Source organism: Monopterus albus, unplaced genomic scaffold, assembly GCF_001952655.1.
Source record: "Monopterus albus unplaced genomic scaffold, M_albus_1.0 scaffold277.1, whole genome shotgun sequence".
NCBI lineage: Eukaryota > Metazoa > Chordata > Actinopteri > Synbranchiformes > Synbranchidae > Monopterus > Monopterus albus.
In genome coordinates, this window is record NW_018128157.1 from 262,670 (window position 1) to 280,276 (window position 17,607).

Here is a 17,607-nt window from a genome sequence, read left to right on the forward strand (position 1 = left end):
TTTACTTTAGGTGCTGTCCATATAACAAAGAGTGAAAATTTTAGGGGGTTCTGAATACTTTCCGTACCCACTGTATATAAACAAACCAATAAAATAAATTAAAAGAAAAAATATAAAACAAGCACAATAATATAAACTAATAAATACTAGCTGTAAAATATTCCAGTCTGCAGCCAGGTTCAGATTTGAAGTTTGTTTGCACCTCAGAACCACAGTACCATCACAGTGATAAGAAAATGATAGAAACGATGGGACAGCAGCCAGATTAAACAGAGGTTTTTAGTCTTTTCAGCTCCTCTCAGATGCTCTGACTGCTCAAACACAGCTAGAAGAAGAACCAGACCATCTGAGGATCCTCCTGGTTCAGTCACTTGGGTCTGACTGTGTTCACACTGAGTGCATACTGGTGATTGACAAAGGAATCATCAGTGGTGCTCTGATACTGTGGTTCATGGCAACAGGTAAATCAAGGACAGAGCCACCATTAGAATCTTGTGGAGCTTGATTAGGGCTAGTTGTTTAATGTGTGACAGTAATGCACATTTATTTTTTCAAAACTGCAGAAACTCACATGAGCGTTACAGTTTTCTGGAACAGAAACTCAGAGTTCAACTTCAGCTGAGGCTGATCTAACCCAGGCTTCTCTCTCCGTCTGGATGACTCCCAGGAGCTGCGGGACAGGAACGATGAGCTGAGCTCAGAGCTGGAGCTGCTGAAGAGTCAGAGGAGCCACAGGAAGTCCAGAGCTCCCGCCGGAGTTGACGGCGCCACGCTGAGCTGGACCCAACAGGGCTCGGAAAGGGCCGAGTCTGACTCTGGTAACACAACAGAGTCCCCGAGAGGGGAAAACAGAGTATTGTTCCATTGTTGTTCAACAGCCAGCAAAATGTTTCACAGTGATTTTATTAGAGACAAAAAGGATTTTAAAAAAGGCTGGTCAGTTAGAGGTGGTCAGAACTAAGTCTCAGACTGCAACTGGTCAGGCTTTAACTAATATTAACAACCAAAGCTTTTATACACACGTCCTCTCTTACAGATGATTTTCAAGGAAACAACCGGATGTAACAAACGAGTCTGAGCAGAATGAACAGACTTACCCTTAGTATTTGTGAAGCATCTGGTCCTAACTGTGGAAATGAGAGTGCAGTAATGTGTTTCTGACAGAAGGTGGAGCCACTGCTTCACAGTGCAGAGAGCTGATTGGCTGCTTGTGTGGATGTAATGCCACCTGATGAGCCACTTCTAATCACAAGCTACATCAGAGTGATGTGGAAGGTGACCCTTTTTGTATTGGTATTAGTCATAGGGCTGTAACTAATGGCTTAAGCTGATGATTTTTGGGGGGGCAGTTGGTTGTTTGGGCACACAGTCCAAAGCCCAGAGAGGTTTTATGAATGACCAGAGGAGCACGGCTCATCCTCAGGGAAGAAGCTCAAACTGAATATTACTGAACAGCCGACTGCTTCTGTGCTGAGGGCGTGATGGTCTGAGCTCTAATTAGACTGTTCCTTGAGTTGCCCAGGTTCTTAAAATAAAATAGATTCTTGGGGAGGTGAAGTCTGTTTTCCCTTGCCTTAACCTGACCCTAACTTTCACTTTAATCCTGACCCCAGCGTGACCCTGACCCAGGGGAGGTTGCTGCAGTTTCACAGAGCGCCATTACCAGGAGGTGGCGATAACTTGGAGCAAAAACCTGCAGTCAAACAGGAGTTGAGGACCTGCTGAGCTAGTCTGACCTGCTCAGGAAGATGCATGGACACACCCACCACACGCACACACATTTGTATAGCTATCTTTGTGAGGACCCTCTTTGCATTAATGCATCCCCCAGCTGCTAAGCCCGACTTTAACCATCACTACTAAATGTCTGACACTCACCCTGGTGGTAATCTGAACTCTCAAACAGCCCTTTAAAGGTATGAGGACCAGACCGCATGTCTGAAGTAGGTCCTCACAATAGCCATACAAGTACACACAAAGAGGCACACACTCGCACACAGACACACACTTCCTTCCAGGTGTCCGTGTGAATCTGCAGGTTTCTGTCTCAGTGCTGTTGTGGTTGTCATAATGTCTCTCAGTGAGTCTCGGCCACACTGTCTGTCAGGTCAGGTTTTAGTGAACATCTTAGTTCTATTAGTATTATTATGATGATTATTTCTGGCTCATTTGACCTGAACCAAAGTCTTTGTTTTATGTCCTTGCCCCAGGAGCGGTCTGACGTTTCACAGTGTTTGTCTTTTTTGTCTCTCTTCAGACAACTCGGATATGAAGCGCAGCTCGTCTCCTGCAGTCAGGAAGAAACTGCAGCCGGCCCATAAAACCGGTGAGAAACAAGGTATCACCACATCTACACACACAACTGAGACCAAAGCTACCGACTATCCAACAAAAGTTGCCAGAGCCTGCTCTAAGAGTTGCTGGGTGGTGTCACATGCTAATAATGACATCAAAGTGTAACTACTGTATTTACATGTATCTAAAATAAAAAAAGTAAGACTGAAAAAACCGAAGTCACACTTTAATGAGTGTTATCATTAGGGTTTCATTATTTTTCTAGCTGCTGTTATCACATCAACATGCTGCTAAATCCTCCTCTAATGTCAGAATCCTTTTATGTGGACTGACTGTTTACACACTGGAGTATCAGCACCAGACAGGATCCAAACACTGGAGTGAACTCACACCAGTAAACTGTGTATTTAGAGAAAGAAGAAGCACTTTACCTGGACAATTAATGGGGATCAGTGTTTGGTTGTTTAGGCACAGTGATAGTGAGTCCATTCTTCTTTCTGGCTGCTGATTGGTCGACTGAGTGTGCTGCGTCCAGGAGCCACATGAGAGCACTTTCACTGAGACATACAGTATTAATGACTTTCCTCAAGGAGCACAGCTAAAGTCTCTCCCAAAAAGCTGCTGGTTTTGTTGCTTGTCACTGTTTGAAAAACTCCCTACGGGAGCGAGAAACCGGCTGAGACTCCTGGCTGGGCAAACATCGGCTCAAGCAGATGGACCTTTCCATCCAGACACCCTCTGACAGAACTCTTATTCTGAAATGTGTGTGTGATGTGCTTCTTGCTGAAGCTGCTGTTTCCTCTCTTTCTCTCAGCTCCGTCTTCACCGGACAGAGTCTCTGGCCCTGCAGTCAGTATTCAGACTGAGCTGGCTCTGGAGCAGCTGAAACAGAAACATGAGCAGGAGCTGCAGCAGCTGCACATCCAGCTCGAGACACAGGTACACACTCTGATTAGGGTACTACACTCAGCATTATTGTGACTGCACACATGGCGGTCAACATGGAAGCAGATGTAAAAGTGCATATAGAGAAATATTAAGACAAACGAATGTAACAGCAGTGGGGTAGTGGGAGAAGTGTACATGCATATACAGTAACAAAACCATATACAATGGTGATGATGATAGATTCTGAACATTAGATTCATTATATTAGTTTTGTTTATAAAGGTTATAATTTCAACATGTCACAGTGCAGTGTGATCTCTTTTAAATTCAGACACTTGAGTCCTGGCATTGAAATATAACTGTAGGTACTGAGTCGGGTCACAAACGCTGTACTGAAGGCAGAGGCAGTGATTTTAAAGCACATTCTAATTTTGACATGTCAGTTTTTCTTTATCCATTGTTTTGTTTTTAGTATTTTGTTTGTGTTTTCTCTTCCTGTGACTTTTGTAAACAGGGCATTGCTGTAAATGAACATATATGCTCAGTCAGTCTACCCTGTATAAATAAATACATAAAAAAATAATTCATTTGTCCACTTTTAGGCACACTGAAAATGCACATCACAAAACAACAGCAGATCAGTAAAGACAATTAACATGACGTCTCTCAGGTGAACTACTACGAGAGGAATCTGGAGCTGATGAGACAGAGCATGGAGGTCGAGCGTAAAGACATCTCTCAGGCCTTCAAGGTAAAAACAGGAAAACAGTTTTTACATCTTTACGTCTCAGACAACAAGAGGCCACAATCAGCAGTATGAATATGATGTTGATGTAAACTGGCACTTTGTAACATTGGACACGTGTCCATGTCAGTAGCTGTGCACTCTGTACAAAAACACACATTGATGTCAGAAATATAAGATGTTGTGAAGTGTTTGTCATATTTTGTTGTTTCCTGTCATGTAACTATTTTGGTTCTTGTTAGATAATCGAGACTCTTGTTATAAATGCTGTACTTCCAGTACTTTGATGTATTATTGTCTTTGTTCACTTTCTGCGATATATTTTGTCACTGCCCAAAGTCTTTACCCACACACATGGATAAATCAAATACTGATGGTGCAGACTTTCATCTTTAAACATTTTAAAAGGACCTAAAGAGCTTGAGGCTGTCGAGCATTATGGCTTTTTGAATACGTTCATAATCATCTGTCCTCCTGCAGAGAATACATCCAGCAGCGAAGACTGAAGGGACAGTTTGAGTCTTCTAATGAGTCCGGTTCTTTGTTCGGAGCAGTCATGAAGCCAGATGTGCTTCAAGCCTTGATTACAGGCTAAACTGTTCTGTTTTTAACATTTGAAGCTTTTTTTCATCGTTGGTGTTCCGACTTGTCTGACGATGTCCTGTGTCTCAGCTGGAGATCAGTGAGCTGGAGGAGCAGAAGGCTCAGGTGGAGCAGCAGGTGAAGCAGCTGAAGGAGACTGTAGACAAACTGCAGACTCAGATCCAACATGGAGGAGGAGGAGGGTGGAGCAACGAGCAGGAGCGCAGGTGAGGGAGTGGAGGAAGGCTGTTACTACAATGTCTTCCTGTTCCTCTGCTTCTTTAATAGGCCCATCTTCACCGAGAAACCAGAGATTACAGTCAGAGTTTTGTCCCTGTCGAGTTTTGGAGTGGCTGAAATAGTTTTTAAGTTTAATAGTTTTTAACTGACAGTTTTTATCTCGTATCAGAGATAAACTGTAAAAGCTGCATGATGTTGTACATCTAGGCTGCATCTACATCCAAGGCCTAAACGCTCAGATCTGATTTCTGTGTGTTGCTGCTTCACATCCGTGTGTGTCAGTAACGTGTACCTGGGCTATGGTATGTTCCTTCCAGTTTGGCCTGATCAACAGGCAGCAATATGAGTTTGCTGTGTTACTTCTGTGGCTGTAATGCTTCTGATATTCTGTCCTGTCTAGTTTATTTTGACGTCTGGAGCATTGCTCTGTCTAAGCAGTGTTTCTGAACCTGTTTGTGTTCCCAGGGTGCAGCGGGAGCGGGCGGAGATGGAGCAGAACTTTGCCAGAGAGATTGGTAATCTGGTCCAGAGGCTGAGTGCTGAGAAGGACCAGCTGGAGGCCGAGCTGAAGCTGAAGATGGACCAGGAGGTGACGCTGGTCAGGTGGGTGGTGGCCTCACAGCTTGCAGGGCTGTGATAAATGCCTACAATAAACATTGTCATAAAAAATATGTACATAAATAGACAGGACCACAGTCACTGTCTGCTGTCAAAGGAGTCCAACAAGGTGTGATGCCAGTATGCACAGGGGTGGTGCTGTGCGCTGTTGTTTTTCAGGAACTCCTTCCAGTGGCTTAATGTGTGAAGGCATAACAGGCCATAATGTATAAAATGTTAAACCCAGTGGAAATAGCTGCTCTACTGTGTCATTTAGCAACTAGTCTAGGTGTTTGGCAGAGCGTCCGACTCCTGTTAAGTGTTAGAATCCTTTCTCATGGTTTGGTTTTATTGACAGTTACAGATGTTGAGGAGGTTTGTTATTTAACTGGAGTCATCTCAAAGCTCCACCCATCAGCATTTTTAATATAACAGTGAATTAGCAACGTGTGACCAGCTGCAAACATCTGAATGAACACTGTGTAAGCAGGGAGGAATCAGAGCAGCAGCTCTCTCAGATGAAGCTGCAGCACGCGGAGGGTCAACACCACCGCCTCCACCATCTCCATTGGGAGCATCAGCCCTGGCAGGAGCAGAGAGGATTCTTGGAGAACGGGATCATAGAGTCAAAGCAGGAGAAGCTCCAGTGTGAGGAGAGAGTTGGGGAGGAGCAGTGTAGAATCTGCAGCCAATTCTCCTCAGAGGAGGAGAAGCTCCATCAGCTGGAAAAGCAGGTCTCTAGTTTACAGGAGGTAGTGCAGAGCTCCAGCCTGCAGGTCAGCCAATCAGAGGCCAGCTTAGAGGAGTTCAGACAGCGCTGTGTTCAGTTAGAGGACGATCTAAAAGCTTCTCATAGGCAGTGCTCTGAGCTTGAAGCCAGGCTGGAGGAGAGCATCGCCTTCCTGGACTCTCACGAGGTGCTGAGTAAAGGCCTCGCTGCAGAGAAGAGCTCAGTGGAGGAGGAACTGCAGCTGGTAAAGGACAGGGAGCAGCAACTCCAGACTCAGATGGCACAGCTGAAAGAGGAGCTTGGAGTTCTCCAGGCTGCATCTGACAGCATACTGCAAGACCGGGAGGCTGTGACTGATAACTTGATCCAGCAGCAGGTTCAGCTCAGAGCCAGAGACCAGACTGTTACCACCCTGAGGTCTGAGCTGGAGAGTCTGCAGAAGGCCATGAGAGCCAAATCGGAATGTGTCTCAAAACTGACCACTGAACTGGACTCCTTAAAGATGGACTGTTCCAGGCTGAGCCAGGACCTGATGGACCAGGCCATGGCTGAGGACAACCTGCAGCTGGAGCTGGACAGAGTCACAGAGGAGTTGGACAGGAGGAGGAGCAGTGAGGAGGGTCTGCGTGAGACTCTGAAGCAGGAGCAGATCAGGACTGCACAGCTCCAGTCTGCTCTGGATGAGGAGAAGGAGGAGGTGGGCTGTCTGAGCCTGGAGAACAGGACCTACATCCGGCTGGCTGACCAGCTCTCCACCCAAATCGTAGAAATGGAGGAGGAGATCTCCACACTCAGAGTCCATCTCAACAGGACCGCAGACCTGGTCCTGGATCTCAGGAGGCAGCTCAACTCCAAACCCAGCAAGGTGGACTGTCTTCAGGGAGAGGTGGCAGACAGTGCTGACCTCTTACAGCAGGCCAAGTCCTCTTCTGAGAAGCCTCCAAGTGAAGTTCAGCAGCTGACTGCTCAGCTGGAAGCCAAGGATGGAGAGCTGGAGCGGCTCAGAGAGCAGGTCCACCAGCTGCAGCAGGTTCTGCAGGACTCTCAGAACCAGCTTAGGACAGTGGAGGAGGACTCTGATCAGGAGAAGAGGAAGATGGCACAGCAGCTGATGGAGCTGGAGAAGCTGGTCCTGGCTCTGGAGGAGGCGATGGATCCGGCCAGTCCACACAGGTTTGTGGAGCATGAGGCCCACTCAGATCTAGAACCTGGTCTGAATGATGACTAACCTCCATCTGCTGCCCTGCTTGAAATGCTGAGAACTTTACTATCACCTGAGTGAAGCGCCACAGGTAGAAACACAATGAAATGCTGATCAGTTTCTGGCCCACAGTGCACTGCTGTAGATCTTCAATCTGATTGGCTGTCTGCTTTAACTCTTCATCTCCTCTCTAACCAAATGACAAACATCTGAATGCCTGACACACTCTTCATCACGTGAATAACATGTTTCTGTGACACCTTCTCCGTCGTCATGTCTTCTTTAGTTTTCTCAGTGTTCGATTTTAAACTAATATTTGTCCAAATTCTACATTGGCCCAGCATGTTGTCAACAAACTGAACTTTCCTTTTTCTATTAGAAAACAGATTTAAGGTCCAAGTCTGCGTCAGATGGGCTCGAAACAGCTGGAACTTCACATTAACATTTAAGATGATATGGCTGAGTGAAGAGTCAGTACAAACTATTCTGAGTTATTTACAGACAAGTAACAGCTAATCAGTAATATTTTTACACTGGATCGGAAACCGGCACCGGTAGTGTGTTTGTTTAGTTCAAGTAGGGCTGCCAGATTCTCTTCTCACTGCTGTCTCCTGATGGGCTGTGTCTTTGTCTTCTTGACACCATGAATCATACAAAAGTGGATCACGGCAAACCGTTTCATGGTGTAGTTCTTGAGGCAGACTGAGCCCTTCAGCTGCCTCAGGTAATCTGTGTTGTATAAAAATCTGCACAGGGTTATGAACATTTATTTTAGTCTTCACTCATTTAGATCAGCAGCTTCTTTAGCTGAATTTCAACCATGAAATTGGGTTTTTCAGTTCCAGATTCATTCCATGTTACTGAGAGTGACTTTGCCCCAAGATCGGTCAGTTGATTGAGGTTGTTGACGTTTGTTTGAGGCACACTCTCTGACGTGTTGTGTCGGCGGCAGGACTCAGCTAGAGGAGGAGCGATCAGAGAATGCAGCTCTGCAGGAGCGACTGAACGTCCTGCAGCAGGAAGTCCAAAATCTGGAGGATGAGGTTGCCAAGAAAAGGTGAGGAAACACTGTGTTGTGATCTCTGGCCCTTCACGCTGGTAAACCGGTGGGGTCCTGTGGCCTGGTGGTTAAGATTCACATCATGTCATGTTTGACTCACATTTTCTGTGTGTGGTTTACAACATTTTTTAAAACAGTAGTCACAAACCAGGATTACTGCTTCAGAAGTAGAACAGGTGGTGGTCTGTGGTGTTGATATAATATTGAAAGTTAAATACTACCTCTTGGTAATGTCCTGAGAAAGTCATGTGACTAAATGTGACTTCTGCTGGTTTTCTTGTTAGGAGGAATCTGGAGGAGATGGAAAGAGAACATGAGAGGAAAAGAGAAGAAGAGGAGAGGCTGCACAGAGAAGTGAGACTCCCTGCTGAAGTGTGACCTCTCACCTCTGTGTGGAAGACGAGCAAAGTTCACAGTTTGTTCAACAACTGCTGCTGCTGCTTCTCTGTGCGTCTGCAGAACTCTAAATATCGGGAGGAGATTCTGGATCTGAGCAGCAGGAACCTGCAACTGAGCAATGACAACGCTGAGCTGAGCGCCCGTCTCCGTGGAGACCAGGAGTCGGTCCGGCTGCTGCGGGAACGCCTGGCGATGGTCTCAAAGGAGCAGGAGGAGGACGGAGCTACGGTGAGAGACTGTGATGAGCAGCTGGATTGTTTTTCTTTTTTGCTTCATTGGCATTTTTCAGAAACTAAATAGAAAACTCGTTTTCATTAAGTTCAGAGGAAATATTCTCTGTGCGCTTTGATGGTTGCAGGTTGAACATTTATTCAACTAAAATCTTCCAGATTTGATCCTTCACCTTTCAGAAAACTATCTAGATGGAACGCATCATAACCTTAAGAAGACATTTTGACAATTATTGGAAGACAGCGACAGCATTTCTACATCTTTGTAAGATTGAAAAGTCATTGATCCTTTAAATGTCACATCTAACATGGATTTTCCTGGAGGATGTGTCAAAGAAAACTTTACTGATGCTCATCGGACCAAAACTTGTCCTTGAATGTCCTTGTTCTATCTGCAGTGTTTGCACACTGTGAGATCCTTTAATTTCTTTGGTGGTTTAAAACACAGCAGTGTGTTAGTAGCAGTCAGCAGCTCAACACTTTGATTGGCTGCTGGTCCCTTCTAGGTGCGGCAGCTACAGGATGCAGTGGTGCAGCAGGAGAGGGACAAGCTACAGCATCAGGCGGCCTGGATGCAGGAGAGACAGCTGCTGGAGAGAGAGCTCAGCTCCTGCAAGGAGAAGGTAGAAGCTCACCTCAGACTAAGTTTTACCACAGTAAATCTCAGATTCCACTTCCCTGGAGCTGTGAGGATTAATGTGACACATTCATCATCTGTTCTGTTTATGACACATGAGGATGGAATACGTCGGCCCACAGTACGTTTCTGTGACAACTTGATCTCAACTCAAAGTCCACTTACTGGGTTTTTAATGAAGGTTTTAGATTCATCTCAATTATTCAATTTTTTATGTCAGTGTTATTTGTATAGCACCAAATCACAACAAAAGTCATCTCAGGACACTTTAGAGAGTCAGGTCTGGACCTTACTGTTATTAATATTATAGAGAAAACCCAACAAATCCCCCTTGAGCTGCACTTGGCCACAGTGGGGAGGAAAAACTCCCTTCAAGGCAGTGGTTCTCAAACTTTTTGTGTCATTCCCCACTTAAGAGGGTGGGCGAATTCTCAAGCCCCACTTGTCAAAAAATTATAACGAAATTGGCCAATTTTTAAATTTCAAATTGATTGAAATATCAAACAACATTAAGTTGAAAACAGTTAAAATATAAGTGCAACTATCGTTTGACGGAGGGATAGTTTTCAGTTTTACAGCAACTGTTTCATCCAGTATAATCGACACCATGTCTACAGTTACAAGGAGAATGAGCTGCTCAGCAACTGACTGGGGTGTGTTGTCTCTATGTCTTCTTAATTGGTTGGGTCTCAAGCTGTCTGCTGCCAGCGGCTTAAGACACAAGACACACATGGGTCCCTCCTCTGCCCCCACCATTCCTACCATGAATCATTCATCATATTTTCTTTTCAGCTGGCTTTTTGGTTGATAAGGCTACTGCCTGTTGTTTCTTTGTCTGCTTGTGCTGAATCGCCTTCTTTTGTGGTCCATGTAACACATATATCCATTTACGTTATTATACCCACTACGTACACTATTGGCCCTCTGTGTGAACGTTTCCTTATGTTGCGTGGCAGTTAACATGCTGACGTTAAACAGTTATTGTTGCACTATGGTTCCACTTTTTTCTCCCGGGCCCCGAACTGATGTTATTTTAATTTACTTGTATTAATGACCCATTTCTAATTTTCTCCGTTCATTGCACACCCCACCTGTCATGTCCTTATTCCCCCATAATGGGGCGCGCCCCACACTTTGAGAACCACGGCTTTATGGGAAGAAACCTCCGACAGTACCTGGGATCTGGTAACCTGTTTCTGTTCACTGATGGTGTTTGCTATGACTCACATATACTGTTCCCAAAGTCACTAATGAACTCCAAGTGTGTCTGTAAATATGTTAATATTTTTATAATTTCTCAGCTGGGGCGTCTGTCGGAGCTGGAGGCGGAGCTAAGCAGTGTGACTCTGAAGCAGCAGTGGTTGGAGGAGGACAAGGCTAAACTGCTGAGAGAGGCCGACGACCGAAACAACAAGGTCACACCTTGCAGTGGAAAAACAGCACAAAGGATAAAACAAAGTGTATCACCAATAAAACAAAGTGTATCACCAAACCACAAGATAATAAAATAAATTAAAAAAACATGCTCGGGCAAGAACAGTTGTCTTACTGCTGAATGTTCCCTTTAGGTGGAGAAGCTGCAGCAGACTGTTCTCTCTCTGGAGTCGGAGGCGGAGCTGCTTCACTCTCAGCTCCACGCCGTCAGTCAGGAGCAACTCGGCCACGCCCAGGATGTGACAGATCTTCAGAGGAAGCTGCAGGCTGCTCACCACAAGGTCTGTACGGAGAAAAAGTTCCCAAGAAAGACCATCAGATACAGAATCATTGACATGATTTCTGTTCACACAAAATGTTTAATATTTTACCTCAGCATGTTTCTAAAAATGTTAGACATTTCTGTGATAAACAGGTCAAATCAGGGGACAAAAGGAAGTCAACACAAAAAACACAGTTGGTATTGTTTTTGATCACCTGTCTCCAGGTGGAGGAGCTAGAGGCCAGCGTGAGGAAGCTGATGAAAGAGAAAGAGGAGTTCCGTCAGGCTCTGGAGGAGCAGGAGGAGCAGGCCTCCATCGCTCTACAGAAAGAGACCCACAAACTGAGAGTCCAGAACCAGGAGCTCCAGCACAAGGTACCAGACACAGAGCACAAGGTTAATTCAGACTGTGGCAATTCTTCTGAGTCTCACCTGTACATGTGTTGTCAGCTGGCGGAGCTGCAGGTCCAGGGTCTGGAGGTCCAGAAACTGACCCAGGAGCAGCAGAACCTGAAGACCAAGCTGAGTGTGCTGGAGGTGGCTCGGACGGAGGCTCAGGACCAGGTCAGGACTACAAACCAAACATTATCCCCCCCATCATCAATGTAGCTCTCGGCTCAGACTCCTGGTTTTCTTCCTGCAGGCTGTGCGGGCGGACGCGGCGCTCAGTCTGGTGCAGGCGCAGCACGTGCGGCAACTGCAGCAGGTGCAGGAGCGAACGGATGGTGGCTGCAGGGAGCAGGTGGAGCTGCTGCAGGCCCGGCTGGTGGAGGAGCAGAGGAGAAGTCAGCAGCTGGAGGAGACGCTGAGGCTTCAGGCCCAGCAGAGCGGCTCCCAGATCAACCTGAAGCAGGTAACACAGGTCAACGCTAACAGCATTTTACTACGCTAGATTTTAGTAAAATAACACCTGAGACAAAGTTACCCCCCAAGCTGTGCTGGGTTAGGTGCCTGGTACTTATTACTGCTCAGTCAAATAATATAATATAATATTCTGAGTTACTTTAGCATTACTTTCACAAAGTATCCCCATAAACTAAGAGTAACAAATGTCACCCACACACCTCTGAGAGATTTCTCATGCTTTGTAAGAACGTAATCAATTAGAAACCCAGTCACCTGCTCCTAGTTAGCTAACACCTCACCAGGCCACACACTGTTTGTCCTGACCACAGCAGCTCCAGCTGCTTCACACCCTCCTGTTGCATGGGGATGTTAGCAACTTGGACATGAAGTGGACCTTCTCGATCATTTTTGTTCTTTTCAGCAACAAGCCGGAAATACTGACGATATTTCCTGTTTAAAAATGTGGGTCATTTTATAAAAAGGTGCTAATGCTAAGCAAAACAAACAGGAAGTGTGTGGGACCATTGAAAAACATATTTGAGGAGACTCGGTTTGTCCAGAACATTTGTTACTAAGACATTTAAAAAAAATCACAAGTAGTGCAGTAAAAGTATTTTCCTCTGAACTTTAGTGGAGTAGCAGCATGTGTAAAGTAGCTTGGAATAGAGATACTCAGGTGGAGTATAAATACGACTGTGTTGTGTTCAGGAGCAGTACGAGAAGGCACTAGCCACCCTGCAGCAGAGGATTGAGGATCTGGAGACCAAACTGAAAGGAGTCCGGACGGTTCTGCAGGAGAAAGTCCAGCAGCTCAAAGAACAGGTCACTCACCAACCAGGTTCTCAGAGCCTTAACTGGTTTCTCCCACTTTGATGTGGGAAAGATCTGTTATGCCGTCATTCCACTGCCACCAAGATTTTGTGTGTTTTCGTTGTCTGTGAAACGGACGGTGCCTGGATTGAAGCCCGGCTGAAAAGCGTGAGAGCTGGTCCCAGAGCTCCGCCCCCAAAGCGGCCATTTAGGTCACTGCATTCCGATTGGCAGACAGAAAACTTGATCAGTGAGGAGACAGAAAAGAAAAACGCAGTCAGTGCAACAACTCTGTTTATCGAATCCATGTTTGCTCTGTTGTTGATGTCCATTCTGGTCATGACGTGCTCTGTAAGAGCAGCCCTCACTCACTCTGTACTGAGTACGGGACGATTCCTGGTAAATGGTCTGGTTACAGTGCTTTTCTATGCAGTGCAGCACACACAAAGTGCTTTCACACTATTTTCACATTCACCCATTGACACACTGGTGCCGACCCACTCTTCCTCCTGACCACAGCTACCCCAAGACCAGTGGCAGTGGAATGACCGCACTAGTTTCTGTGAAGGGAGTAGTACTGCTCAGGCATAGAGACTCCAGGTTTCTTTCACTCAGCTTGAAACAGTTTGGGGAAAGCTGTTTCAACACGACCATGCCCCGGTGAACAGAGACCCGTGTACATGACTAAACCTACAACGTTATGAAAATATGAACATAAGCAAGAATGTCAGTTATATTATTTAAAATCTCCAACACAAAAGTGTGCACAGCGTGAAGGGGTCTGAATGCTTTGTGAAATGCCTGAGTAATGTTGTCCACATACTTTTGGTCATGTTCTCACTGTAGTTGTTGCTGTCTGCAGCTGGCGAAGAACAGCAAGTCAAACATATTGATGAAGGATCTGTACATGGAGAACTCTCAGCTGATAAAAGCTCTGCAGGTCACTGAGCAGCGGCAGAAAAATGCAGAGAAGAAGAACTTCCTGCTGGAGGAGAAGGTCAACGCACTCAACAAACTGCTGAGAGAGATCGTCGCCACGTAGCTGCTGAAGGAAACCTGCAAACATCGCAGACGTGTGACGTAGCACCCTCAGCGTCTGAGATCAGTCTCACTAAAGCAGCTTCAACATGAAACATTTAGTGTCCAGGTTAGCCTAGCTTAGCACAAAGGCTGGAAGAGGAGGAAACTGTTAAGCTCCACCCAAAAAGAAAACTTTCCAACATCTTAGAAGCAAAAAAAGTCAGAACACTATTAAATAACAAATCTCACAGCCAGCAGACGTTGTGCAAACTTTAATGGTCATGCGGGTCTTTGTCAATTATTAAAAAGTTTTGAAGAAATTAAAGCATAAAGGCTTCGGATGGAAAAGTTAGATTTGAGTATTTCTAGTAATTTATGGGGAAAAAAGTCGAATTAATTTAAGAATTAATTTATTGAATAATAAATTAGGAGATTTTCCTTTTAATCCTCCATCATGAGAAACCAGTAGGTGCGATTTGAGCCACATAACAGATCAACAGCTGTTCAGAAACTGACTGAACATTTATAACTCGGAGTGAAAGGAGCGTTTCCTGTGGCGGACAGTTGAAACACGAGGTCATATACTCAAAGTATCAAGACGTCTAAAGCTGGGGTTTCCTTTTTGAAATGTGACAACTCGTCTGTGAAACATTTTCTTAGAACATTGAGACTGGAGATGACTTTTTTCCTCATTAAAATGGTGTTTACCATGACAGATTTAAAACAAAAAGTATTCTTGAAACTTATCATAGTGGGTTTTCTCAAAATCAACTTTATTCTTGTACCTGTTTTTCCACAAACTCTTTTCCCCCCAGTAGCTTCAGGACTGTTGTTGTGTATATTCACAGTAAAATGAGAGCAGAGGATAAATAACCAGGTCTCAACCAGGTGAGATGCTGATGTCCAGTTTGACCCACAGGTCAAAGAGCTTTTAGGTGAGTCGTTCTCACTTTAACGGTGTCTCATCACCAGGTAAATGCCTCAGCTCTTCATGAAGCTGCTTTAGAGAAACTGAACCTTTGTAGAACCAGGAAGGAAAACCAGTCTGACCACACACAGTGCTGCATGTTAAACTGGTCGGCAATCTGAAGTATTTCAGCCACAAGGGTATTATGTTTATTTTATGTATTTTTAATGTCAAAGAAAGACTTTCATTTGTGAAGGTCAAGTCAGGGGTCAGCTGCTGTTCTGATTTCATTCTGTAGTTTTCCCTCAGAGTGAAACCTCTCGCTGCTCCACACAGCTCTGTTATGTCTCTTCCTGTTCAGGTAGAAAGGGGAACTCACCTGTGTGTTGACGGATGTCACCATGTTGTCCTGACACTGATGTATACTGTAACATGAAATCCACATTAAATTGTTTTTATCACATTGCACTGTGTTGTCATATAAAACCGATTTTAAACCTTTTTGTCATAAAGCCTCCCAAAGTCCAAACACCAGAAGATAAACAGTATTTAGATCAGGGATGCTTTGAAACGATTGGTTCTGTCTTGCAGGTGAAATTCAGCTGGTGACTGATGGTCTAACAACCTGAATCCAGACCTGTGTCGCAGTGTTGAGTCAGACGTAAAGGAGTCATTATTTATTTTGTACTTACTTGGATCCTATTGGCCGTTGTCTTCTGGGTGCCAGAGGAGGGTTAGGGCAGCTAGAAAGTAGCTACAACAGGTCTGTGATTATTTGAAGGATGCAGCCAGTGATTTTGTGGGTTTGTGTTTATTGCACAAACCCCATCCCGAGACTAACAGCGATAGTGAGTGTGGTGTACTCACAGTAATGTAAAAACCCAGTTTAGTTTATCGGTCTGTGCTGTAGCCCTCCGCTGCTGTCCAAACACTAGGCCCCTGACCTCTCAGGCTCCTGGACCTGGTAACCCACCCATCTGTGTGTCGGACCTGATCCAGGTGTCCTCAGAGATGCTGAGCTGGGCGCCTCCAGCAGAACCTAGAGGGATGTGGCTGCAGTCTGCTGGAGGCTCCTGGAAGCGACATCCTACCAGGTCAGATTCTTCATATGCAGTACGTCAGTCGGTTTTGTCATTCTGAAAATCTGCTGTGCTGTTTTATTCTGTACATACAACATCTCAGTCCTGGAAGAGGGATCCCTCCTCTGTTGCTCTTCCTGAGGTTTTCCCTGATCTACCTCGAGGCTCTAAGGACAGAGTGTGTCGTATGTTGTACATACTGTAAAGCTCCTTTAGGCAAAATTGTTATATTGGCGTGTAGAACGAAAATGTGACATTTGGAATATGTTGGCAAAGATATGAGCAGTTCCACTCCTGAGTCCTGCAGGTCGTCGTTGCTCAGGTCCAGGTGTCTGACTAGAAGACTGGAGGCTGAGAACTGAATACAGAGCTTCACAGCTTCTCTTTGACAGGCTACAGCCGTTCAACCTGGAGAGACAGCAGTGTGCAAACTAGTTATGTTTTTCCTTTCTCCCATTTAAATGTAGCATCAGATATAATGATGAAGAAATCCACTGTTCTATGTGCACGTACAGAGCTCTGCTGGAGGCTCTGACCACAGGCTGCAGCCTCAGAAGAGTATTTCTTCACAGTAAGATGAAGCCCAGAGCCGACCACTGAGAAGGACAGTTCGTCTGTGGAGAGACGTCCTGATCTCAGGGCCTGTTTCACTAGAGAGCAATCATTCAGTTCATTCAGACAGTGGAACAGGTTTTTCTTCCTTCTTGAAATAGGACTTCATTGTTTAAAAACCATGAAGTATGTACTGTGAAACTCCATGTTTTAGAAATGAATCAAGCAGGTGGATTTCTGATGTGATGTCAGTCCAGTCGTATTTAAACAGGTAAAACACTGAGCGTCATCATTAAGTCTTTATTTGTCCATTTGCTTCCATTAACAAACTGAAAAACATTTTGAAAAGAACTTTTTTACATCAGAGTATAATCAGACTGTTCATGAAAACTTGAGTATTTTAAATCTCTGTTGGTAAGATCAGGTTTCCAACAGAGCCTGGCTGCAGACAAGATGGCGGACTTGACCTTGAGAGGAAGTAGTCCATATTAGCTAGAACTGCTTCTCTTCAGCAGGTTTCAGTTTAGGGTTAATGTTAACCAACTGTATCCCAGCTCCCAGAAAAAACTGGCAACTTCCTGCTGACACACATCTTGGTCACAGTTTGCCATCTTTTCTGCAGCCTGGTCCCTCGTGTGTCTTCTCGTTGTTGTGAGCTCATGAAAATCTCTGCATCCTCTTCTCGTCTTCCTGCATCAAGACACGACGTGCTCCAAAACACCCTGACGAATCAGTTGTTCACACTTCCACCGTGGCAGGAAGTGCTGAGGACAGAGAGATGGATATTAACAAGAGCACTTCCTGTGTCCACACCTGCAGACAGAGCCCCTGTGATGTGTTCACTTAGACACATTAGGGCCATCGTTGAGGAGCTTCCTGACAACTGTGACAGACACCTGTTGTCTCAGCAGGCAAGCAAAAAGATTTAGACCCTTGTAAATGAAACCTTCTTCAGACCCTTTTAAGACTGAAAAGCTGCAGTCCTCTGCATGTGATCAAGTGCCCTCATGATTCATAGCTTTACCCATTCCTGGGTTGTCCTGTCTGAGGACATTGTGGACGTGTGGAAAGCTGCATCGCAACTTTGTATCAA

General features: G+C 45.2%; 2 protein-coding genes across 8 annotated transcripts in view; one reads left to right on the forward strand and one right to left on the reverse strand.

Annotated features, from left to right (window-relative positions):
* ninl (ninein-like) overlaps positions 1-15,348 on the forward strand; it is a 31,588-nt gene extending 16,240 nt beyond the window's left edge. For 5 of the 7 annotated variants that reach the window (XM_020622275.1, XM_020622276.1, XM_020622277.1 and 2 more), the window contains 18 exons: positions 668-818; positions 2,258-2,338; positions 3,110-3,234; positions 3,854-3,934; positions 4,601-4,737; positions 5,216-5,353; positions 5,838-7,250; positions 8,231-8,335; positions 8,623-8,692; positions 8,798-8,965; positions 9,474-9,590; positions 10,906-11,019; positions 11,173-11,319; positions 11,526-11,675; positions 11,751-11,864; positions 11,944-12,153; positions 12,855-12,968; positions 13,819-15,348. In XM_020622275.1, coding sequence (XP_020477931.1) covers positions 668-818; positions 2,258-2,338; positions 3,110-3,234; positions 3,854-3,934; positions 4,601-4,737; positions 5,216-5,353; positions 5,838-7,250; positions 8,231-8,335; positions 8,623-8,692; positions 8,798-8,965; positions 9,474-9,590; positions 10,906-11,019; positions 11,173-11,319; positions 11,526-11,675; positions 11,751-11,864; positions 11,944-12,153; positions 12,855-12,968; positions 13,819-13,998 — 3,615 coding nt within the window. In that variant the 3' untranslated portion in view covers positions 13,999-15,348. The remainder of the gene's footprint in view (positions 1-667; positions 819-2,257; positions 2,339-3,109; positions 3,235-3,853; positions 3,935-4,600; positions 4,738-5,215; positions 5,354-5,837; positions 7,251-8,230; positions 8,336-8,622; positions 8,693-8,797; positions 8,966-9,473; positions 9,591-10,905; positions 11,020-11,172; positions 11,320-11,525; positions 11,676-11,750; positions 11,865-11,943; positions 12,154-12,854; positions 12,969-13,818) is intronic. The other 2 variants (XM_020622278.1, XM_020622282.1) reach the window with 2 other exon arrangements.
* A 1,750-nt stretch (positions 15,349-17,098) lies between these two features.
* gins1 (GINS complex subunit 1 (Psf1 homolog)) overlaps positions 17,099-17,607 on the reverse strand; it is a 2,090-nt gene continuing 1,581 nt past the window's right edge. The window contains exon 7 of the mRNA XM_020622317.1: positions 17,099-17,298. Coding sequence (XP_020477973.1) covers positions 17,210-17,298 — 89 coding nt within the window. The 3' untranslated portion in view covers positions 17,099-17,209. The remainder of the gene's footprint in view (positions 17,299-17,607) is intronic.